At 48.8% G+C, this 20363-nt stretch overlaps 5 protein-coding genes and 2 non-coding genes across 7 annotated transcripts in view; 2 read left to right on the forward strand and 5 right to left on the reverse strand.

Annotated features, from left to right (window-relative positions):
* Positions 1-312: 312 nt before the first annotated feature.
* Positions 313-385, reverse strand: ASPZODRAFT_t155. Its single transcript has one exon. It is a non-coding gene; the product is annotated as a tRNA-Thr (tRNA).
* Positions 386-1250: 865 nt separating this feature from the next.
* On the reverse strand, positions 1251-1813 carry ASPZODRAFT_1231765 (hypothetical protein). Its single transcript, XM_022721353.1, has one exon. It carries the CDS (start codon positions 1707-1709, stop codon positions 1401-1403), a length of 309 nt encoding a protein of 102 aa, XP_022577398.1. The 5' UTR covers positions 1710-1813; the 3' UTR covers positions 1251-1400.
* A 9593-nt stretch (positions 1814-11406) lies between these two features.
* ASPZODRAFT_t153 lies at positions 11407-11478 on the forward strand. The gene has a single exon. It is a non-coding gene; the product is annotated as a tRNA-Glu (tRNA).
* A 2231-nt stretch (positions 11479-13709) lies between these two features.
* Positions 13710-14678, forward strand: ASPZODRAFT_19870 (hypothetical protein; the record flags this gene model as incomplete). The annotated part of the gene is made up of 4 exons (XM_022727493.1): positions 13710-13816; positions 13877-13946; positions 14015-14135; positions 14299-14678. The coding sequence occupies 4 exons, from the start codon at positions 13710-13712 to the stop codon at positions 14676-14678; spliced, it is 678 nt and encodes a 225-aa protein (XP_022577399.1).
* Positions 14679-15365: 687 nt separating this feature from the next.
* On the reverse strand, positions 15366-16874 carry ASPZODRAFT_124427 (hypothetical protein). The gene is made up of 5 exons (XM_022721394.1): positions 16556-16874; positions 16432-16505; positions 16162-16374; positions 16037-16093; positions 15366-15967 (listed from the first exon to the last, which is right to left on the reverse strand). Exons 1-5 carry the CDS (start codon positions 16637-16639, stop codon positions 15376-15378), a joined length of 1020 nt encoding a protein of 339 aa, XP_022577400.1. The 5' UTR covers positions 16640-16874; the 3' UTR covers positions 15366-15375.
* Positions 16875-17529: 655 nt separating this feature from the next.
* ASPZODRAFT_28750 (hypothetical protein) lies at positions 17530-19246 on the reverse strand (the record flags this gene model as incomplete). Its single annotated transcript, XM_022728149.1, has 1 exon — positions 17530-19246. Exon 1 carries the CDS (start codon positions 19162-19164, stop codon positions 17530-17532), a length of 1635 nt encoding a protein of 544 aa, XP_022577401.1. The 5' UTR covers positions 19165-19246.
* Positions 19247-19939: 693 nt separating this feature from the next.
* Positions 19940-20363, reverse strand: part of ASPZODRAFT_104127 (hypothetical protein) — a gene marked incomplete at its 3' end in the record, with an annotated part of 3794 nt that continues 3370 nt past the window's right edge. Inside the window, exon 3 of the mRNA XM_022720852.1 lies at positions 19940-20356. Coding sequence (XP_022577402.1) covers positions 19940-20356 — 417 coding nt within the window. The remainder of the gene's footprint in view (positions 20357-20363) is intronic.

Here is a 20363-nt window from a genome sequence, read left to right on the forward strand (position 1 = left end):
CATCGCCGCGTTCCGGCACGGATTCTGACTTAGAGGCGTTCAGCCATTATCCGGCAGATGGTAGCGTCGCGGCACTGCCTGGTCAGACAGCCGCAAAAACCAATTATCTGAATCAACGGTTCCTCTCGTACTAAATTGAATTACCGTTGCGGCGACCTTCATCAGTAGGGTAAAACTAACCTGTCTCACGACGGTCTAAACCCAGCTCACGTTCCCTATTAGTGGGTGAACAATCCAACGCTTACCGAATTCTGCTTCGGTATGATAGGAAGAGCCGACATCGAAGGATCAAAAAGCAAATCACGAAAAAAATGCTCACACGCGGATTCGAACCGCGGACCTCATGATTACTAGTCATGCGCTCTACCAACTGAGCCATGCGAGCTGATTCTTGCCTTGAAGGCTTTCTCCCCTATAGCCTAAAGCCTCAACCCTACATGTTCTTCTGACATGCCGCCTCGGCAGATCACATCTTATCCCAGGTGGCCAGGGCGATGCCCCAGCAACGTCATCATCGTCCATGAGTGCATTTCTATAAGTGATAAACTGGTCTCCAGACTTTTGCACCTTCACTGGTTATACGATGGATCTCTCAAGACTCAAAGCAAAGATGTCCTCGAACTTCGCAGCCCATTCCTGTTCTCGTACCTGGCACCCTCGGTATGATGTGGTATATCGGGACGATCTGCCCACAGCAAGCTCTAGGGGAATGTAGGGTCCAAGGTACGTAGTAAATAGAACAGGAACCAATTGCTTGATCTCTCACAGTCTAACAACCCATCTTATTCATCTGTAGAAGACCTGGGTGCTCAAAGCGGGCTAGAGGTGCCATGTCAGCATAGCTCGTTTAGGTCCTCCTGGTATTGCATGGTTTGTGGCTTTGTAAGGTGCCTGGTAAGCGGCCCGTACATGGTACGTACGTCGGTTTCACGTCGGCGCCGGCCTTACAATTCCATCGAAAACGTACTATATACGTAGCACATACCATTGATAGTGGCCAGCAGCCAGCAGCTATGGAGACTTTCACACTTGAATGTCCCAGTGTCGTCCTTGAAGCTTAGGTATCTCTTCTTCTTCGCGCCACTTGCTGATCGTTGCACACCGCCGCTGCCTTATATATTCGAGAATCGAAGCCATTCACATGGCGACAGCGAGGTCTCAGATGGTCGGTGAGCTCCAACACCTGACTGCCACTTCAGCAGTCGCACATCACCTTTATTATGAAGAGCCAACGTCCCTTTTAACCTATATAACCCCTTGAACACCGCACCACGCCAAGGCCCAGCTTCAGAGCGTACCTCATTATCTTCAGTATGTGGCATGTATTTTCTAAGCAGGTTCATCGGAGTCTTCATTAGCCTCTCTAGAGCTATGTCCGCCATGTTCGACCCAGATCTCGCTCACGCCTCACTTGCCATCATCTTTGACTTCCCCGTTAGGCATGTTGTGCCGCGCCTCGAGAGGCGCCACATGTCCCCCGATATCCCCGCCATCGTGAAGGCACATTGGGTTGATATGAACACTGCTCCTAATACAAAGACTGGTGTTCTTGAGCAATTCTTCCAGACTTCCTTTACTATCCGAATATTCACGTCACGTACATAGTAGCAATTCGCTTGATATGACCTGATAACCTTCGACCAGCATCGTTCTCGTTCACTTCTATACATGCTCTCATTTACCGCCATCCCTACACAGACCACACTCATTTCCGGAGGCAAGACTGGCCGCTGTTACAACGGTGTAGTGCTCCATTTGACGGTCAATATTACATCCTCGAAGTCCGCAATCTCCATAAACCATCACTCAGGGTGTCTTACACTCCTATGAGTGAGATCCAGAGATTTCAACAGATCTCGTAGTGCGTTTGCAAGCCACCTTATATCCAGTAGCCCCTACGACCACCGCGAGAGCTTCATGCAGCGTGGACGTGGCAGATCATGCAGTCAACCAGCATTGCCTCGCAGATGCAACCATATCTTCTGGCTCATTCACGTGTGGACAAAAGCTCCCGTCCGCGAATCTCGTCGTGAGAGCCGTACCATCACCAGGTGCGAGCTAAAAACGATTACCAAAAGATGCACATGAACAGACATAAAGTTGCCAGGACGAGGCTGCGTCTGCACAATTACTGATGGGTGTGACGGCCCTAAGCAAATGAATAATCAATTGGTGGCTTCAATACTAAAATATTCGAACGAGGAGGGGAAAGAGGAGAGGAGGGAGAGGTGCGTCGCGAGGCGCGTCTGATATCCCTCTCCCCTTTCCCGCACTAAGCTAAAACAGGAATAGCAGCCCTATTCACCACGACCTGCCTAAGGCATACAAACGACCTCGCCGTCGCCATGACATTACCCCCCCGTTCAGCCTTCGATTCTCCCACGAATCCGTGTTCAACGCTCCCACGCCAACAAGGGCACTGTGGCTCTTTCGATACCCTATTCCGCGCCATGGCCCGTCGCTTAAGACTTCGCTTTACTTGGACCCCTCTGTTCCTAAGGGGAATTCATCTCGCGATGTTCTAAGAACGACGGGACGGCTGCTCTATCTAGACATTATTCGCAGAAGGTTACCCATCTGCTAATTCTTTTCTTTTTGCAGGCCTGCCCCTTTTTACACTTCTAACCAGCATCTCATCATCACTATCCTCCTCTAGGTCCTCGCCTGCGTCCCAGGCTGCCAGCCATTTCTCTAGGCCTTTTAGCGGGCCCGGTTTAGCGGGATGCGTCTCATGGAACTCCTTTAGGAGGTGCAGGCTTCCCATGAAATTCCCAGCTGGGTACCATTTATTATCTAGATTATGTCCTAACCAATTGACCCAGTACTGCAGTCTACCATAATGGCTGCATACTGCCTATATACCGTCCAGTTCCCACTCTTCCTGGCCGTTTATTATTAATGGTTCCTGCGGGTCAACAATCTGTCCTGGTAGGGGATTATCTGGCGCCTTTCGCAGCTTGTCGAGGGATATAACTAGGTAGATTTTCATTAAGTCGAGGAGTTTTAGACGGAAGGCGTTGCCCTCTCTTTTTTTAATAAGAAAGGGACCTGACATCTAGTAATCCAGCTTCTTATTTAGTCTGTCCGTCTTATAGCTCTTTATCATAAGGAAGGCCTTATTACCGGCGTCAAAGTCAATCTGCCTCCTGTACTTATTCGCCTGGGTTCTCTAGTATTCCTGGGCTTCTCTCATATTCTTCCTCGCGAATTCCCACACCTCTTATAGCTGTTTGGCTTTTTTCTCCGCCTCCTGTCATTCCATCTTTATCCTTAATATTAGGGGTGGGTCTTCATCCTTATTCCAATCTCTCCAGTTAAACGAGGTTCTTAATAGGTAACCTCAATCCACTAGGAACAGCGACACTCCTGTCGACTCGTGGGGCAAGATGGCAGCTGCATGGTTAAGCAATAGTAGGAGCTTTAACTAATTTAATTAATAGTAGTTAATAAAGGGATATAGTCATTAAGTAATATATTAATTTATAATCTCCGTCTGACCATCCGTCTATGCATGATGAGCCGTTAACAGCTTCAGCTTTACCCCTAAAATGCGGCAGAACTCTTACTAGAACTCGGCAATAAATTAGGGACCTCTATCAAATACTATAGAATCAGGGGCTTTATAGTGTCAATATATATATTCAATAAACAGCTCCGCCTATTCCTTTGCGCCATCTGTCTTAAAGCAGGGGATTAAGACAGTCTTCTTACTTAACCTATCCATAACCACTAAGGCAGCATCCTTTGAGTCGTTGTCTTTTAGGAAAGATTGATAGTCCATTGAGATGTATTGCCATAGTCATTCTAGAATAGGTAGGGGTTATAGGAGCCCTGGCGTCTAGTCTCTAGGATTCTCTAAATAACAACAGATAAGGCAGTTCTTAATATATCAGTCTATATCGCTTCTTTAACCAAGCCAGTAATATCGGTCCTGTAGGAGCTTTCTTATCTTGTTCCGTCCAGGGTGGGCAGTCGACGGCTATCAGTGGATCTCATCTAATAACTATGCTCTTAAGTCGCCCTCCTCTAGAACCACTAATTTATCTTAATATAGGAGTAGTCCCTCCTACATCGTCCATGGTGCCTCTCCCATTTTGGCCTTCTCACGTTATGTCTGTAGAGAGGTCGCCGTGCGGTTCTCTTAGAGCAGCCTATCTAGAATATAGACGTCCTAATCTAGGGGAGCCATTTAAATCATTCCATCATTATCTTCATCCAATACTGACGACCCATCTAATACTTCATCATTAAAGATTAAGTAGTTAGTCATTAGGTCATCTAAATTATTATTATCTAACGCTGTGCCGTCTAGCGTTGTATAAGTTATTGACTTGGAACTCCCGCTTTTGAGGAGCTTAAGTTCTATCTAGATTTATTTATTAAGCACCTCTATAGCTAATAGTATTTAAAGACGATGATTCTCCCCCCTCTTTAGTTCCTTTCTTATTAGGGCATCTGCCAGCATGTTTTCCTTCTTTAGTTAGTAATAGATAATAAAGTAAAACTAAGAGAGCAACTCCAACCAACATGCCTGCCGTGCGTTTAACTATCGCTTTATCATAAAGTACTCTAATGCCCTATAGTCTAAGAGTATATTAAAGTATTCATCTCTTTGTAGTCCTTCTAACTCTGCTCTCTATTCTCCTAGGGCCTGAACAATCGCTAACAATTCCTTATTATAGATCTCATAATTGCGTTCCGGTGGCGACATTATCTTTAAGAAGAATACAACAGGATGCCAGAGTTCATCTTCTTTGAACCTCTATAATAGTACTCTAGCCACTACATTATCCAATGTGTCCATTTCAATTCTAGTAGGGAGCTTTAGATCATAGTGGCCTAAAATAGGTGCCTCTATTAGTCGTCGTTTCAGCTCCTTAAATGCCTGTTCACAGTCCTTATTCTAGTTAAATAGGAGGTCTTTCTTAATCAGGGCTGTCAACAGTCATGCTATATAGCTATAGTTCCTAATAAACCTCTAATAGAAGTTGCAGAACCTGAGGAATAATTACACAGATCTCACTATTATTAAATAATTCTAGTTATAGATCGCATCGGTTTTTGCAGGGTCCACTTCAATCCCTTAGGTGGTGATGATAAATCCTAAATACTTGGTTCTTTGAACATTAAACTCGTATTTTTTGATACTTGCTTATAATCCCGCCTCTCATAGGCGTTTTAGAACCTCTCTAACATATTCTTAGTATTCAGCCTTATTTTTACTATAAATAAGTAGATTATCTATATATATCATCATAAACTTGTCCAGACAGTCCATAAATATGCTGTTAATAAATCACTAGAAGGTGGCAGGACCGTTTATTAACCTAAAAGGCATAACCTTATACTTAAAGGTGCTATAGTGAGTTCTGAAAGCAGTCAGATCTTCGGCCTCTAGATCTAGGCATATATAGTAAAATCCTTATTATATATTAAGCTTTATAAACACTTGGGCTCCATTCAGTCGCTTAAGCAGTTTATTAATTAGGGGTAAGGGATATCTATCCTTCTTTATAATTAAATTCAGCTTCTAATAATCCACGTAGAACCATAGACCTCCATCTGCCTTTCTTACTATTAGGATAAATAAGGCATAAGGTAAATTGGCATGGCTAATAAATTCTTTGCCTAGATTTTCTATCATATATTGGTGGGCCGCCTCCAATTCCTTAAGGGATTACTTATATAGGGGACTGTATTCGACGGCCTCCTCTACGGATATATTAGGTTTCAATTAGATCTTATAATTATATCCTTTTTAATAGGGTGGCAGGTCGTCTAACTTCTTTTTAGAAAAGATATTTAAGAAATCGTGATACTCCTTTAGAATAAGTTAAGATAGGTTCTCATCCAATTATTCCACATTGGCGAGTACCACTCCCCGGGTCTAGGAGTTCTATTAATCCTATTATTTTTCCTTAATAATTTACTTAATCTTTATTAGGCTAGTGACAAAGATCTCTAAATCCTCCTTCTTTATATGCCGATGGAACGCCGGTGCCCTAATAACAGCAATGTTAATCATCATTAGGTCATTATGTCTTAAGGAGTCCTTCCTTTCCAGGACTTAATCCCCTTCATCGACGATGCTTTTCTTTAGCTCCCGCTCCATCTTGGCCAGGTTACTGTAATAGTGAATAGCCTCTATCTAGGGTGGTCAGTAATGAGTCTAATTCCTTTATTAGTATTATTCTACTCTTATCTTTATTATTAGCTTCTCATCACGACGAACTGTGTTCTCTTAGAATTCCTTTTTCACCGTTAATTTACTCTTCCGCTGTAGTATTGTCTTAGGCAACACCATAGACTATTTCTCCTAAAGTTCTTTATTTAGTGTCGGGCTCTATTCTAGCCATATAAGCCAGTTGTTCTGACAGTCTAACCAGGCGTCTTATTTTGCCATCCAGGTCTTGCCAATAATAATATTATAATACCCTAAGTTAGTGATGAGCATTAGTTTGTTCAAAAATTGTCGTCCGTCTACCCACAGGTGTAGGATGATGGCATAAGTGATCAGGGTCCTAGGCTAGCTGTTAAATCCTTTAACGCCCACTAGTTCCAGTAAGGGGTATAAGGGGATATTAAAGAACTAAGCTGCGTCCTTTACCCTCTATATATTAATAAAGATGCTTCCTCTCGCTCCTGTGTCTGCCAACACGGTAATTAGTATACTATATCTATTATATAATAACTAACTAGTTACAGTAAAGGGTCATCCACTAATCAGTTTAGATAGGTCTAATTCTCCCACATCCACTTCTATTTTGCCTAGGGAGGAGACTTTCCTTAGGCTAAGTCTTTTACCAGCTCCGCGGGTTCCTCTTTAGCCTCCAGTTCCTTAAGCTTAGCTAACTTTAAGTCGGCAGTCTTCCATTTAGGGTAAGCCCTAGCTTTATATTTTATTAAGCTATATATAAAGTAAGCATTATGGTCCTCCCTCCACTTCCTGACAGCTAGATCAATAGTAAGATAAAGAGAGTTGCGAGCGTTTAGCTTCTATAAGGTGGCATATTTAGTAGTGGGGGTTGACACCTTATTACTTATGCCTAAACTAATAGGCATGGTTCCTCCCCTTCTACCTTTACTACAGTTTGCGTTGTTATTTATAACCTCTAATTAATTTACCATTTTAGAGCAGTATTCGGTGAACTCCTCAAAGGATCCATCCTTATTAATTTCGGGGATAGTAAGTTCTTGCATGCGGTGGCTTAATTTATAATAGAGCTTATCTTAGAGATCATCCTCGTCGACTCCTGCCTCCGCGGCCAGGTGCATGAAGTCAGAAAGGAAATTATGAAATTTCTCCTATTTCTAGAATAGATGACGGAACAACACTTTAGCGTTGGTGACCCAATTTAGATCCTTATAAATAGTCTCCAGATGGTCGAGGATATCACTGGCCACATTATAGGGGTTCTTCGCGTCGTCCTAGAGTCTAGGAGCCACATATTTGCAGGCCTTTCCATCCATGCGACTAAATATATAGGCAATGCGAAGTTCTTCAGTATTATAATGATCTCCATTGGCGCGCAGCTTCTGCTTTATTAACATCAGCCAATCATTAAATCTAGGATCCTTACTATTAGTCAGCATCGGGGGGTCAGGTAGTTTAGCAGAGCACTTAGGTCCACAGGAATTATAGGGTTTAGGGGTTCTATTAACTAAGGCAGCATTATTAGTAGCACTGCGTGCAAGAGCCAACATAAATTCTATACATTTATTCTTCATGACCACAAGTCTAGCCTATACTTCCTTCAGTTGCAACTGGGTTTCTTTTAACTATTTATTATTCTCTAGGGCTAACATGGCCTCAGCTTCAGCATGAAGCTTCTCATTCACTAATTATTAATTGCTTTTGGTCACCAGGTGCAACATTATATCCCACAGCATATCTAGATTATCCGCACAAAGACTAAAGAACTATTCCTTTATTATCGCGTCCTTAGTTCCGTCAAGGGTCTCACGACGTCTGGATGACACTTGAGGGTCATTGTTTAGTCTCGCCATATTTTCATTATTAACACAATCCAGCAGTCAGATACAATAATAGAATCACTAGGTGATTAGAGTATCATTCAACTGCTATTAATTATGTAGGAATTAGAATTAGTTAGTTTAAATATTATGTGACGGCCCTAAGCAAATGAATAATCAATTAGTGGCTTCAATACTAAAATATTCGAATGAGGAGGGGAAAGAGGAGAGGAGGGAGAGGTGCGTCGCGAGGCGCGTCTAATATCCCTCTCCCCTTTCCCGCACTAAGCTAAAACAGGAATAGCGGCCCTATTCACCACGACCTGCCTAAGGCATACAAACGACCTCGCCGTCGCCATGACAATGGGACTCATTCGAGCCCTTTGGTCCATTCTCTTGTCAATCGTTGGAAGTCGTACATTGTATCAAATACCGATAGAGCTATTATGCGGGCATCATCAGAAGTAGACCCTATATTCATGACAGTATTGACCCCCTGTATGCCCTGATCATTGCCCTGAAACTCGATGCAGATCGATACATCGGTGCTACGGCACTAATACTGTTTGATCATTTGCAATAGCCATCAATTGTCTCGCTCTGGCTGACTTGCAGGCTATACCCCCAGACATACTCGGTACCGGGCAGACTGAGAGCCCTCCAAACCCCCTGGTGCTCTTTCCGACGAGACGCCGCACCGGCGCACGCATGTTACCGATTCCCACCTGCTGCTCATACGCAATCTCACCCACAAAAAGCCGCACCTTCACGTCACATCCCCTTCTGGGTGCGCCTCGTGGCATAAAAGGACAGCAGAGAGCAGACTGATAGCAGACTTCGATTTCCGAGACGGCACTGTCCATATAGTGGTACAGCGTGATTTCACTACAGCCACTATGCCGAGGAACTGTGCTACGCTTAGCCAGCATCCTAGTTGACGTATATACTCTATCACGCCGTGTCGAGCTATGTCTAGTGTCCCAAATGACGTGAAGCACGGGGCTTATAGAGGAGAGAGATATATAATGAAGGAAAACAATCTCCACTGATCCTGTATCGTTCACTTGCCCCCCTCTAGAGGATGTCTCTGGCGTGTATCAATGCTACGCTGCCTAGTCTCCCCATCAGTCACTCCCTCACGTTTCCGCTGAACCATAATCTATATGAAGCTCCCCTGGGCTCTCTGTTTCTAACTTACCAAGGCCGCCGAGCTGTATATATTTCCTCTAGGCACGTAAGCTTCCCGATAAAGCATACATATATCTCAAAGTCAGTGACTAGACCTGCTGAATCCGGGTCTGAGACCACCCTCTTGAAGCTAGTGTGGGTTATACCGCTCTATAAGTCTCTTCAGGAGCTCCAGCATGATTGTCTGATACATCAGGCACATGAGAAAGATATGCCTAGGGTTCTGCACACTTTTCTTGTATAGACACGCCGCCAAATCGACCGCCTCGATCCTGAGAAGTGGTGACGTGCTATATAACACGAGCAGAGCTATGGCAGAGCTGAGGACTGGGCCTTTTTCATTTCCTAGTATACGTTTGCTGTGGGCCTACCTAGGACGTTGACGAGCTTCCTCAACTTGCCTGGTGCGTGCTCAGGGGCCATCTCCAACATATCCTCTATTCGCTCAGAGCGCTGCCTCAGCTTCCTTCTCAGGATCATGACAAGTACTGTCACCCGGACCCTCGCTACTTTATTCGCGAGCTTATCTATCTCTTCGTTCTCTGGTCAGTCTCCTATATATTCACCACGTACCATCAAGAGGGAGCCCTACAGCTCGCATATGAGCTAGTTGCCGCTGTGGGATGCTCAAAGGCTCCCTCTTCCAACAGCATGGAGGCGTGCTCGTGTGCCAGTTGGTAATGGTACAATGATACAGACACTCGGTTGTACTCCGAACAACATCGCCAGCATATACGGGTAGCTTTGGGAGCGCCCCGAGGCCAGTTATTCTGTCAGTAGACTACGGAAGGTCCGCAGTATGTCTAGGTGCGTTCGGGCATGGGCTCACCATCGTCAAGCTCCTGGCTACTAATGCCCTCGGTGCGTTCGTTCATGAGCTTGCCAGCATCAGGCGACTTACTACGCAGGCTCACAGGGCATTCGTACGGGAATTCGGCGGCAAAGGCATCTGGTCATGAATCAAGGTCTGGGTAACTGGCTACGAGGATAAATTGGTGGAATACGGGTGATTGCCAGCTGGTAAGTCACGGTTGATGCAGCCAGGTAGTATCAGTCCTGTATATATATATAGATATTCCTAGTATGTACATAGCCCTAGCCGCCACCGTCTGGCAAAGGCATTTTTGATGCTATTAGCTCGCAAACCCATCTGACTGCTGAATTTACGTATCTATACATACATTTCGCGAAACAACCCAACCACCGTAGGCTGACTTGCCAGTACGCACTGGCATCCCAATGAACGAGGCAGCAGATCGGCTCGCAGAGGCCGCATCACAGAACTGGTCCTGGCCACACGCCTCGAGTAGAAGATAAGGACAGTCCCCAGCCTTGATCTAACTCTGGCTGGGGCATATAGTGCCCAACCACTTCCTACAAAGTGCCCTGATATGGAAGATAAATTAGCAAGAAGTACAATGGCTGTGAGGAAGACCACACAGCGTAGCGCTAATATGTATCCAATGCCCTCCACAGGGAAGGAAAAGATCTAGCACATGATCCGTAGAGTCAGTGCTCCGCTTCTCATATGCATGCCCTTTCTCAGTTCTCCTTTTATGCGTCGAACCCCGGCTCGACGCAGTATTCTAGATTCATATAGGTTAGATAGGACGCCGGTTCCTCAGAGTGCAGCTCCCCCGGTATAGCGGCCACGATGAAGGATTATTTGGTCGAGTTTATTTGCAGAACGGCACTCTTTGTGACTGCGTACCTTTGCAGCTTGGTGGCTAAGTCTCCACGAAAGACTCCTGCCTTCACAGTGAGCTATGATTCTCCGACATGGAGACATACCTTCCTTCCATCGTCTCCCTCTGGCGAGGAGCCGCCACCTTCCGGATCAGCCTCCGCCTTATCAAGCAGGACCTGCGGTTCTTCGGCGCTGTGTAGATCTACACTGAGTCCGCGTGATCGTGGATCTGCTCGGCGAACGACGCGCCGCTGAATGAGGTACGCACTTCGAGTGAATTGTCGGCGTACTCGGCAATAAAGACGCTGGCGAGGGGCTCAGACTTGCCTACTTTTCACGCAGCTACGCCAATGGCGCCCAGGCACGCAAGTTGACACGACACTCAATGCGATATCAGATGTGGGTGGGGGCTATGTGGAGGGAATAGCCAGCACGTCTGTCGGCTACGGACAGTGGGAGAGACACACTAGGATACAATTGGTGATGGTACGGGATTTGGGCAAAACGGGGAGTCAGGGTGGAACTTGATGTTAAACAAGCTAGCCTGATAACAACCATCCGATATGGTGTAGTGGCTAACATCGGCGTCTCTCACACGCCAGCCAGGGGTTCGATTCCCCTTATCGGAGTTTCTTTTTTTTTTCCTTTTCTATAGTCCACCAGTATATATCGTCTGTTTGAAGAATATTCCTTTCCAATGAATTTCTATTGAATATTTCACCAACTACTCTCTCTATGCCTGCCATCTCTACCGTTCCATGCGGTGTTTCTGCCAAGACTGAACCCGGAGTCGCCGACAGCCAGACGACAGTAACCAGGACAATGTACATAGTGGGAATATATATATATTTACACGATACGAGCAATCCCAGATAGCAGCATCGCACTTTGTTTCGCCAATTAGCTTCCCGTATATTCGTCGGTGTCCCGTAGCTAATTACCCATGTCTGCTCGATTCGTCGTCCGTTGCTCGGCGCAGATAAGTCCCGGCCTGAGCACGCCGGTGAGCCTCCGCGCAAGCCTCGATGGCCAGTTGCCTGACGCCAGCTAAGCCTCTCCCAAGTATACTGCAGATCCCCATCACCAATTGCTTGACACCGGTGAGTCCTCGCTCGGGCATACCGCGAGCCCCCGGACGTCGGTTTCCTGGCGCTAGCAGGCCCACGATTGCACGCCTGGATACTAAGGCCGGTGGACCTGGCGCTGGATGTCGAGGAGCCCCGGCAGTGTGCGTACGCCGGCACCGCTACTAGTTGGTCCGCTCCGCCCGCAGGTGCCAAGGGCTCCGCCCCGAATCCCCCCCATGTCAGGTTTCGGACCCGGGAGTGCTTGCACGCGCACACACGGCCTAGGCTATGCCGGTGGGTAAGTAGAGGAAGCACGAACGGGCACCATCCCTAGAGGCTGACGCCCGCGTGCTCCCCTCTAGCCCTCGGCTACGGGCTCTAGAGCAACCCCAGGACACACCTATCGGAGCTGAGAACGTTGTCTGGGCGGCGGATGAGTACCCGTACTGTTGAACCCTCAAAGGTACGTGCTCGCCTTCGTGCCGTATAACGGTGGAGAATTCGCCAGGCAACTGGCTACGATGTGTATCAATCCGGGTAACTGGCTTCGAGTTTCAGTTGGCGAACTACAGGAAAATTGTTGACTGGCAAAGCACATCTGCAGTCTGCTGGCAGGCCCCTATCCAGCTCTATCGTACACTCCAGTGATGCCAGCCTAATCAAGCTCTCTTCTCGTCCACACTCCAGCGATGTTTCCAGGAGATGGACATGTCTTCCTCACCGCGTTCCTATAACCTCCTTTGTAAAAATGTTCTCGCGGTATCGCTGCAGGGTACGCCTTCAGTAGGTGAGGTGCATCTGGAGAATGTGTCGAGGGTATCTCAATAGCTCTGAGGTGAGTGACTGGGTCTGTTCAGCAATGAGACGATGGGAATGGCCCCAATCGGACCATTCATGCCCTCCTCAACAACAATGCCCGTGGAGAAATGACCGGCATCACCAATCTAGACGGGACAAAGTCAAGATGGACCTTGCTGGGTGCAAGTAAATCGACTAGAGGTCTCTTTATCCCAAGATTGACAGCCTGCAAGGGGCGACGGAGGTGGTCTGGACGGTCGACAGCTTCCCTGACAGTCCAAGAATCTCTGTGGTCCACTTCGTGGACGTCTTAGGAAGCGATAAGGTCGGCAATGTGACCTGATTCACGCTGCTCGAGGGTCTGAAAGCCACAATTATCAGAGTACTGTGCCTGGGTGTCCTTGTCTTTCTACAATACCTCAAGCCATCGGTTCTACGCGGCCACCGCGGGCAAGGCTAACTGCATCCAGGCTCTTTATGAGGTTAGGGACTCGATTTTCAAAAACAAGATAAAGTCCAAAGATGAGGATAAGAGCTAGCAGGAGCTCTACAGCCGCGCCTCTGCCATCTACAACTGAAACTAGGGTTCCAACTCATCACCCTGATCATGAAGTGGCTGCTGGACCTACAGCAGTACGACCTTCCTGGATGGCCGGCGGGACAGCTCGGGCGAGGACGAGAAGAAAGATCTGGTGATTTTGCACTGGCAGACTCACTGTACTTGGTCGTCCGGAGTTGCCAGTTGACCTATGTGAAGCGCTTCGTGATGAAGTAATTCGAGGGAGTCATCGCCAACGGCGACCGCTACTTCCGCCAGACTTCCTGAAAGCCGTGCCACTCGCAGTTTAACGCTACATCGAGGCCTCGGCCGTCCTGAAGCCCACACTGTAAAAGGTTCCCCGGGTGGGCAAGCCCCGGTTCCAGACCTACAACTAAGTATAGCGTGAGATCAACGCCTGGTGCCCTTCCAGCTGGCTTTTTCCTAGCAGCTGCCCATGGAAGATACGGCCTTTGATCTCGGTCTCACGCAGGGCTTGTCTCAGGGAGTGGCGGCATCAGGCGAGATTGCCAGTGCACTGGTCGCCTTGAACGGGCATCTTCCGTGGCAGCGATTTGCTCACTTCCGCGGAACGTACCGAGAATCTGCTCGAGGTTGATTCAGCGCCTTCCTCGGAACGGTGGAACTGGAGTTCGAAGCCCTGTGGACGCTGCGCTCGCGGCACGAGATAGTGGTATAACAGTTCCTGGTGGGAATGCAGGTGAAGCAGCGTACGGAGTTCGAGGATACGGACAGAGCCAGATCGCCAGCCGGCCGACCCAGTACACTCGCCAGCTGAAGATCAACCTGGCAGACAACAGGATAAAGGCGAACAACAAGAAGATTGCCGTTATAGACCAGTCTTCTGACCTAACGGCAGCTGGTGGATAATGTTGCCTCGGCTGAAGATTATCCCTGCACCATATTCACGCCTGAGGTGCTATGGTCAGCTGCCAGGAGCTGCATAATGGAGTATAGCTGTGGCTGGCTGTGAAGGGCACGAAGTAGGCCAATTCCGCCTGTCCCAGACCTATGAGATCTTCAAGCAGATCCCCTTTGCCAGCTGGGCCCGGCGAGTTTTCTAAAGCTCCAGATCACCGGCGAGATGATCTTCTCACTGCCAGAGGAGCTCTTTGATATAGACTTCCCGCAATATCACTTCCGCCGCACCAAGTTCATCGCCGTCTCAGTGCACTGCATAGTGTATTCACCAGCGTTAATGGCAACCTGTGCCTGGACCAGCACATGTACCGGACCAGCGGTCCGCCGCATGCAACTCACGCCGGCGTGGCTTACCCCCTCCCAGCCATCGCCATCAGCAGCAGTCACGCCGACACCGGCCTTTGAGCTCATTGCCGGGGCAGTACTCCAGCCCTTCGAGGGCGCCGGCGTCGTGAGCACCTATACCTTAACTGCGAGAAAGTGACAGTCAAGCAAGCACTAACCAACTAGGCCAAAAAGACCGCGTCTAGTCATATCCTGACTGTATTATATAGGAGTAAAATCTTTTTCTGACATTAACCCTATCCCTGGACTACCAGGCTTCGACTACAACGCTACAAGTGACATGATCTTAAACCCCGCTATACGGCCAAGGAAAGCACAAACGCCGTTTTAACCGATTTCCATCATGCATTTAAGATGTGTAGCCTGAACGCCCTACTCAACCTCCACAGCGACTCTCCCACCTATGGCACGAGCCTATCGGCGTCCTTTAGCTCTGGAGTTTTATCGGGGAATGATATACAATCATCATTTAAGAAGAATAGAGTCGGAGTATTGCAAGAATCTATATAGTATTAGTTCTAGATATATGGTTAATATATTACATTTAAAGGCATCCTATTGTTGATCATCTTAGTCTAACAATAAGCTTTTGTTCCGTCCCGAATGGAACCGTGCCGATCTCCCGTGTGGGAGCCGGCGCTAAACCAAGACAGTGAACCTAATCCATCTCGAACAATAGCACACGGTAACTCCCCAAGAGAACAGACGTGCATCTACTACGGATACCTACGAGGGATACACACAAGGTCACTGTTCGCTCGGGGGATACAGTGTACTAGAGAGGAAATAGTCAAGAAGAGAATTGACAGAGCTATAAACTAACGAGGTATCTGGTTTCATGGCCTTTTACCATAGATGAAATACAACTTTCCATATTGGTGCACCGAGAGATCTGCCAGCTCAGCCCGAATCTTGGACGCCATGACGGCAACTTCCAGATCTTTCCACCCCAGGACTGTCGTCAGGATGCCAGGAAGATACGAGCCCAGGGCCTGGCTATAGTGTGACTGCATAAAGTGCCCGATCTTCTTTTGCTTCTCATCGTCCGACCACGGACTCAGCGGAACTTTGATCACCTTGAGCTTGATATCTTCGAAGCCTGCGGATTTCAAAGCCTGGGTCCATGTCTCTTCGATATCCTGCATGGGCTTGCCGAACTTTGCCCCGGCCTCTTCGATCAGAGCACACATCTGGAGTGTGTAGCGGCCCCGTTCTTGGAGAGAGTTGTCGTCGGAAAAGATGTCGAGAGTGAAGGATTGGAGTTCAAAGTATCCTCCGGGTATGAGGTTATCGAAAGCCTGCTTCGCTAGTCGGTTGATGTCTTTGATTGCCCCCGCGAGCTCGCGGCCATGGATATAGTCAAAGGGACGGGAATACGCCCATTCCGACTCGAAATCGTCTACTTCGAAGACGCAGTTGGAGGGGACCCTAGCCATATGGACTCGCCGTTAGAACAGTTTGAATACCAGTCAACAGGGGGTGTTTCAAATCGTTTACCATCCAGGTTGGATCGGGCTCAGGTCGTTTCCAACCACTTCCGCACTGGGGAATTGACTAAATAGATAGACCGAGGTCAGTATATATATGACATCGAACTTGTACAAAGGAGAGTTAATATATACTCGGCAAAATCTATGGCCCAGATGCCCGTTCCGGTACCGATATCTAGAACACGACCGAGACCGGTCTCCTTGATGGGGGCAAGATGTAATTCCCCGCCCAGAATCATGCTGTAGATGTGGTGCAGGAAGTCCATGCGGTCCTGCTCATCTTCGTCGTTTGGAAACAAATATTCGCCCTTGCGGTAGCTCTGGTAGCGACGGCCATTTTCATATCTGGCGGTCGTCCGTTAGCATCAGAATTGATGTAATACAAATAAAATCAAAACGCACTCGTAATCCAGCACGCTTGACCGGAGGGATGTGTAGTCTGTTCCGAGCGAGCTCAGTGAAACATTGTCGCTTTCCTGGTCCCAGTTAGATGGAGACTTGCGAAAGAAAAATAGACAAGATTCACTTGGGGAGAAGGCGCAGCATCGTCAACCTCGAGACGATCAGTATTGGCAGCCCCATCGGTGTTGGTGTTGGTGTTGGAAGCCATTGCGTTGTCCGTCGGCAGTCCTGCGCGGGGGGGAGGGGGGGAGAAGGGTTTAATTGTGTAGATTGCAGAAAAAAGCAGATCACGCTGTACTTATAAGCTAGTTAACTAGCTATAGGGTAACAACTGCATGAACTAGTTTCAGTAGTCTATAATATGTATGGAGTGCTTTTATAGTAATACTCCGTAAGTATGCTGCTTCACAAACTACTGCACTCCGGCAGGTGCACAGGAGGATAATTCTGCCTGTGAAACGGTGATAAGGTGGAGCCCGAAACAGAGCAAGGAAATACGTCAGGCATTGGATGGAATGTGTTGGGGATCTGGCCGCTTCTGGACTGGCACAGACGACTAATGCGGACTATGATTCTCGCCACGCTTTATCGACCGTCGCGGCTGACTCGCCGAGCCAATCGCTTGTTCCAAGGCGCAACAACGGCGAGTCTCGTCTCCTGGCCGAGGTCGAGATTGATCCGCAAGAGGGCGTGTCTTGTCAAGTGGGGAAGATGTTCTTTGTTCTCTACTGTGCTCTCTAAACCCTATCCAGACACAATGGAGTAAATGAGCCTGGATATAACTAATGATAACTATGATAGTATGGACATATTTAGGATCAGTTATAACACCATTAGGACTAATTAAAAATCTCCGCTCCTGCTGCTGGCCTTTACTCTACTTTACTCATGTCTCAGGTCAAGAACTACAAATATGAAAATGGTCACATTGCCACGATGAGCTTAAGCAGGACCAGCAAGTAATGATATTGAATATTCATAGCTTAGGTATAGCTAAGTCACTAACTACTAGGTAACTAGTCCAGTTGTGTTATGTTAACAATGTAGAAGCAATACTCCATATGGACACGCTCGTGGAGCAAAGGCAATCTAGACTGCTCATTCTGTCAGCCTCCACTCCATTCCAGTGGTCTCCCTCAAGGACTGCAAGACTCCAGACGACGGTACAAACAGCCCGACAGGCCAGGGGCCCTCATGCCAGCGGTTTACCAACTGTCCTGCCCACTGCCATCCGCCAGCGGCATAGTCCGGCATGAAGACGCCCGCCCCGGAGTCACCGGGGGCGCACACGGGTTTGGCGTGCTTCCTCAGAGGGTGGAATGTCAGCAACCGGGCCACCACCACCGTGGGATCCGAGTGATCAGAGGAAGCATCGGCACTTCGCGCACGGAACATTTTTGACTCAAACGGCCCAACTCGGCCGGCAGTGCGTTCACTGCCCGCCCCATCCTTGTAAAGGATCGCGCCGGCTTCCGGATCAGTTGCTCCCACCACACGGTGCGGATCGAAGATGGTTGGAGGAGGCAGCGCCCCTTCCGTGCCGGCCGCGAAATCCGGCATTGCGTCTTCGAACCACTGCCCGTTCTTGCCCTGCCATCCCTCCGCCAGTCGCACCAGAGCCAGATCGGTGCGCCAGCCCTGTTCGTTGACCCCGATGTCCCCATGCTCGACGGTCCCGCACGGCTCCCTCCACGACGCCAAAAGACGGGCTGATTGCTGGGTATCTGCGCGGAAGGTGGCCCGGAGTAACTCGCTGAGGATGTCAAGCCCCCCCGGCGTGATGGCTCGGGTCTCCTCCTTCTCTGAAAACGGCACGACATGGTACGCCGTTAGGGCGTATTTGGCTGGCGGATCATCGGTGTTGCTAGCGGGGGAGAGAAACACACCGACCGATCCCTTGGACTCGTCGCCCTTGAGTGAAATAGACTGGCCGTGGACGAGGTGGCGAGACTGCTGCACAGGGCGCAGCATAGTATTCTCACGCAATACAAACCGGCGTTGGCTGGAGTCGACGCGATCTAGCCCGGTGAGTCCAAGGACCTGTTCGGCGTCGGCCAGATGGTCGGCCATATCGTTGATCTGGGCGGTTATCACGATTATGGGCGTGGCCTGGGTGGGGAGCGCCGCGAGTACAGGGGCTGTCTCGTCAGCGTCGACGACGAGGCAGACGCACTCGATCCATAAGTTCCGCCAGCCGAACGGGCACCGGGTGGCAACCACGGTGCGCACGGTACGGTCGCGACGCAGCAGGTTCTCTAGGTATGAAAAATCGTCTTCAAGAGGGCGCACTCGCCCCTGGGCCACTTCTGGGAGCATCGGGAGCATCCCAGGATCGCAGACAACTTCCTCCGGGAGAGGCTCCACGCGGTTTGACATGTCGTCGTACCAGGAGTCCTTCGTGTTAACCAGCTGCTGGTTGTATCCCCGCGCGCCATCGAGGATGGCCATCGACTCCCAGAGACTGGGTTCCTGGCGCGTTGGCTGCTGTGGGAAGGCCCGAAGACCCCAGCGGAGCAACGCCGCCATCGTCTGCTGGTAGAGGAGCTGCGATGTTGGGTCGACGGGCTGCGGGCGGAGGTCAGACAGTGGTTCAATGGTGGTGCCATCGTCAAGTTCTGCGGCATCGCCTTCTGCTAGTGCGCGGATGGCCTTCAGGACCGTCTCGGGCTCGGGAGATCCCAGGATGGCGTTCACCTTGTCGGCCAACTCCCGGAACACCGGCTGCTCATTCATCTTTTGTCGTTTCGCCCGTGTCCGGATTGAGCGTGACCTCTAGATGTGCCTGAGGGAGGTACGTTCAACGGATGAGGTCATATTGACCGCCTGAAGAGTGTGAACCACAAACCACGCCGCGATATAGACAAGACCATGGCACTGATCCACACAGATTGCCACAGTAAGTATGAAATATAAAAACATAGACAGTAGGAATTTCACTGGTTCAAGATATATGGTGATTCAGGTAAACTTTTAAATTTATGTGATCTCTTGATTAATTCCTCCACTAATTCCTTACTGTATCCTTACAAGATGCGGTCATATACAGAGAGAGTATCCTCTGATATAACCCCGCTCGAACACTTCCAGGGTCGCCGACGGCCAGGCAGCGATGACCAGGACGATATAAATGATAGAGATATATATCTTGATACATGATTAGACCAAGGGCAGTTGGAAGCTAAATGTGCTTTGCCAGTTGACAATCCCCCATAGTTCTCACACCAATTAATCACCGTAGCCAGTTGCCTAGCGCTGGGGGCCTTAGCCGCTAAGGCATGTAAGTGTCTGGGGGACAGAGGGAGGGCCGTTCGGCAGCTTGTGCGGTGATTCGTGCGGGCTTCCTTCGGGGGGGGGAGTGCCGCGGTGCATCAGTCACTGTGCTCGCATCGTTCAGAGAGCTTCGGGGGAGGACAGTTATAATAGTCTATCTTAGCTGCCTAATCTAGTACCTTGACAACACCACAAATAGCTATGAAATTGGCAGGGAAAGAATATAATATTTGGAGTATTAATCTACATCATCATCATCATCATCTCGGTTCGTGGCTTGATGGGGGCGTCTCAACAGAGACAGTAGCGGGTGGAATTTGCCTCGCCCTTGACCATAGGACGGAAGCGTGGCTGGGCCTGTATCAGAAGCGGATAGGCTTTGCTCAAAAGGAGTTTCATCGACAGTGCTATCTCGCCAAGATTGCAGTATTTTCGCGGTTTCGATCGTATCGGGATGAGTAGAGCCAATCTTCTTCTCCCGTAATTGAAGACAATCCTCAAGCAAGGCAATGGCCTGATCATTGCGTTTTAGAGATTTCAAAGTGTCAGCAAGATTGCCCATGCTTCTCAGTGTATCAGGGTGCTCGGCGCCAAGCACTCTCTTGCTTATCTCTATCACCTGCACCTCAAGCTCTTCAGCTTCCTTCCATCGGCCCTGATTC

The sequence above is a fragment of the Penicilliopsis zonata genome (assembly GCF_001890105.1).
Source record: "Penicilliopsis zonata CBS 506.65 unplaced genomic scaffold ASPZOscaffold_22, whole genome shotgun sequence".
NCBI lineage: Eukaryota > Fungi > Ascomycota > Eurotiomycetes > Eurotiales > Aspergillaceae > Penicilliopsis > Penicilliopsis zonata.

Coding starts and splice junctions, on each gene's coding strand:
- ASPZODRAFT_1231765 (XM_022721353.1), bottom strand. CDS start 1,709: ATGAGTGTGGTCTGTGTAGGGATGGCGGTAAATGAGAGCATGTATAGA.
- ASPZODRAFT_124427 (XM_022721394.1), bottom strand. CDS start 16,639: ATGGCTTCCAACACCAACACCAACACCGATGGGGCTGCCAATACTGAT. Junction 16,094..16,161: donor TGGGCCATAGATTTTGCCGA/GTATATATTAAC, acceptor CTATCTATTTAG/TCAATTCCCCAGTGCGGAAG. Junction 15,968..16,036: donor AGCCCGATCCAACCTGGATG/GTAAACGATTTG, acceptor CCATATGGCTAG/GGTCCCCTCCAACTGCGTCT.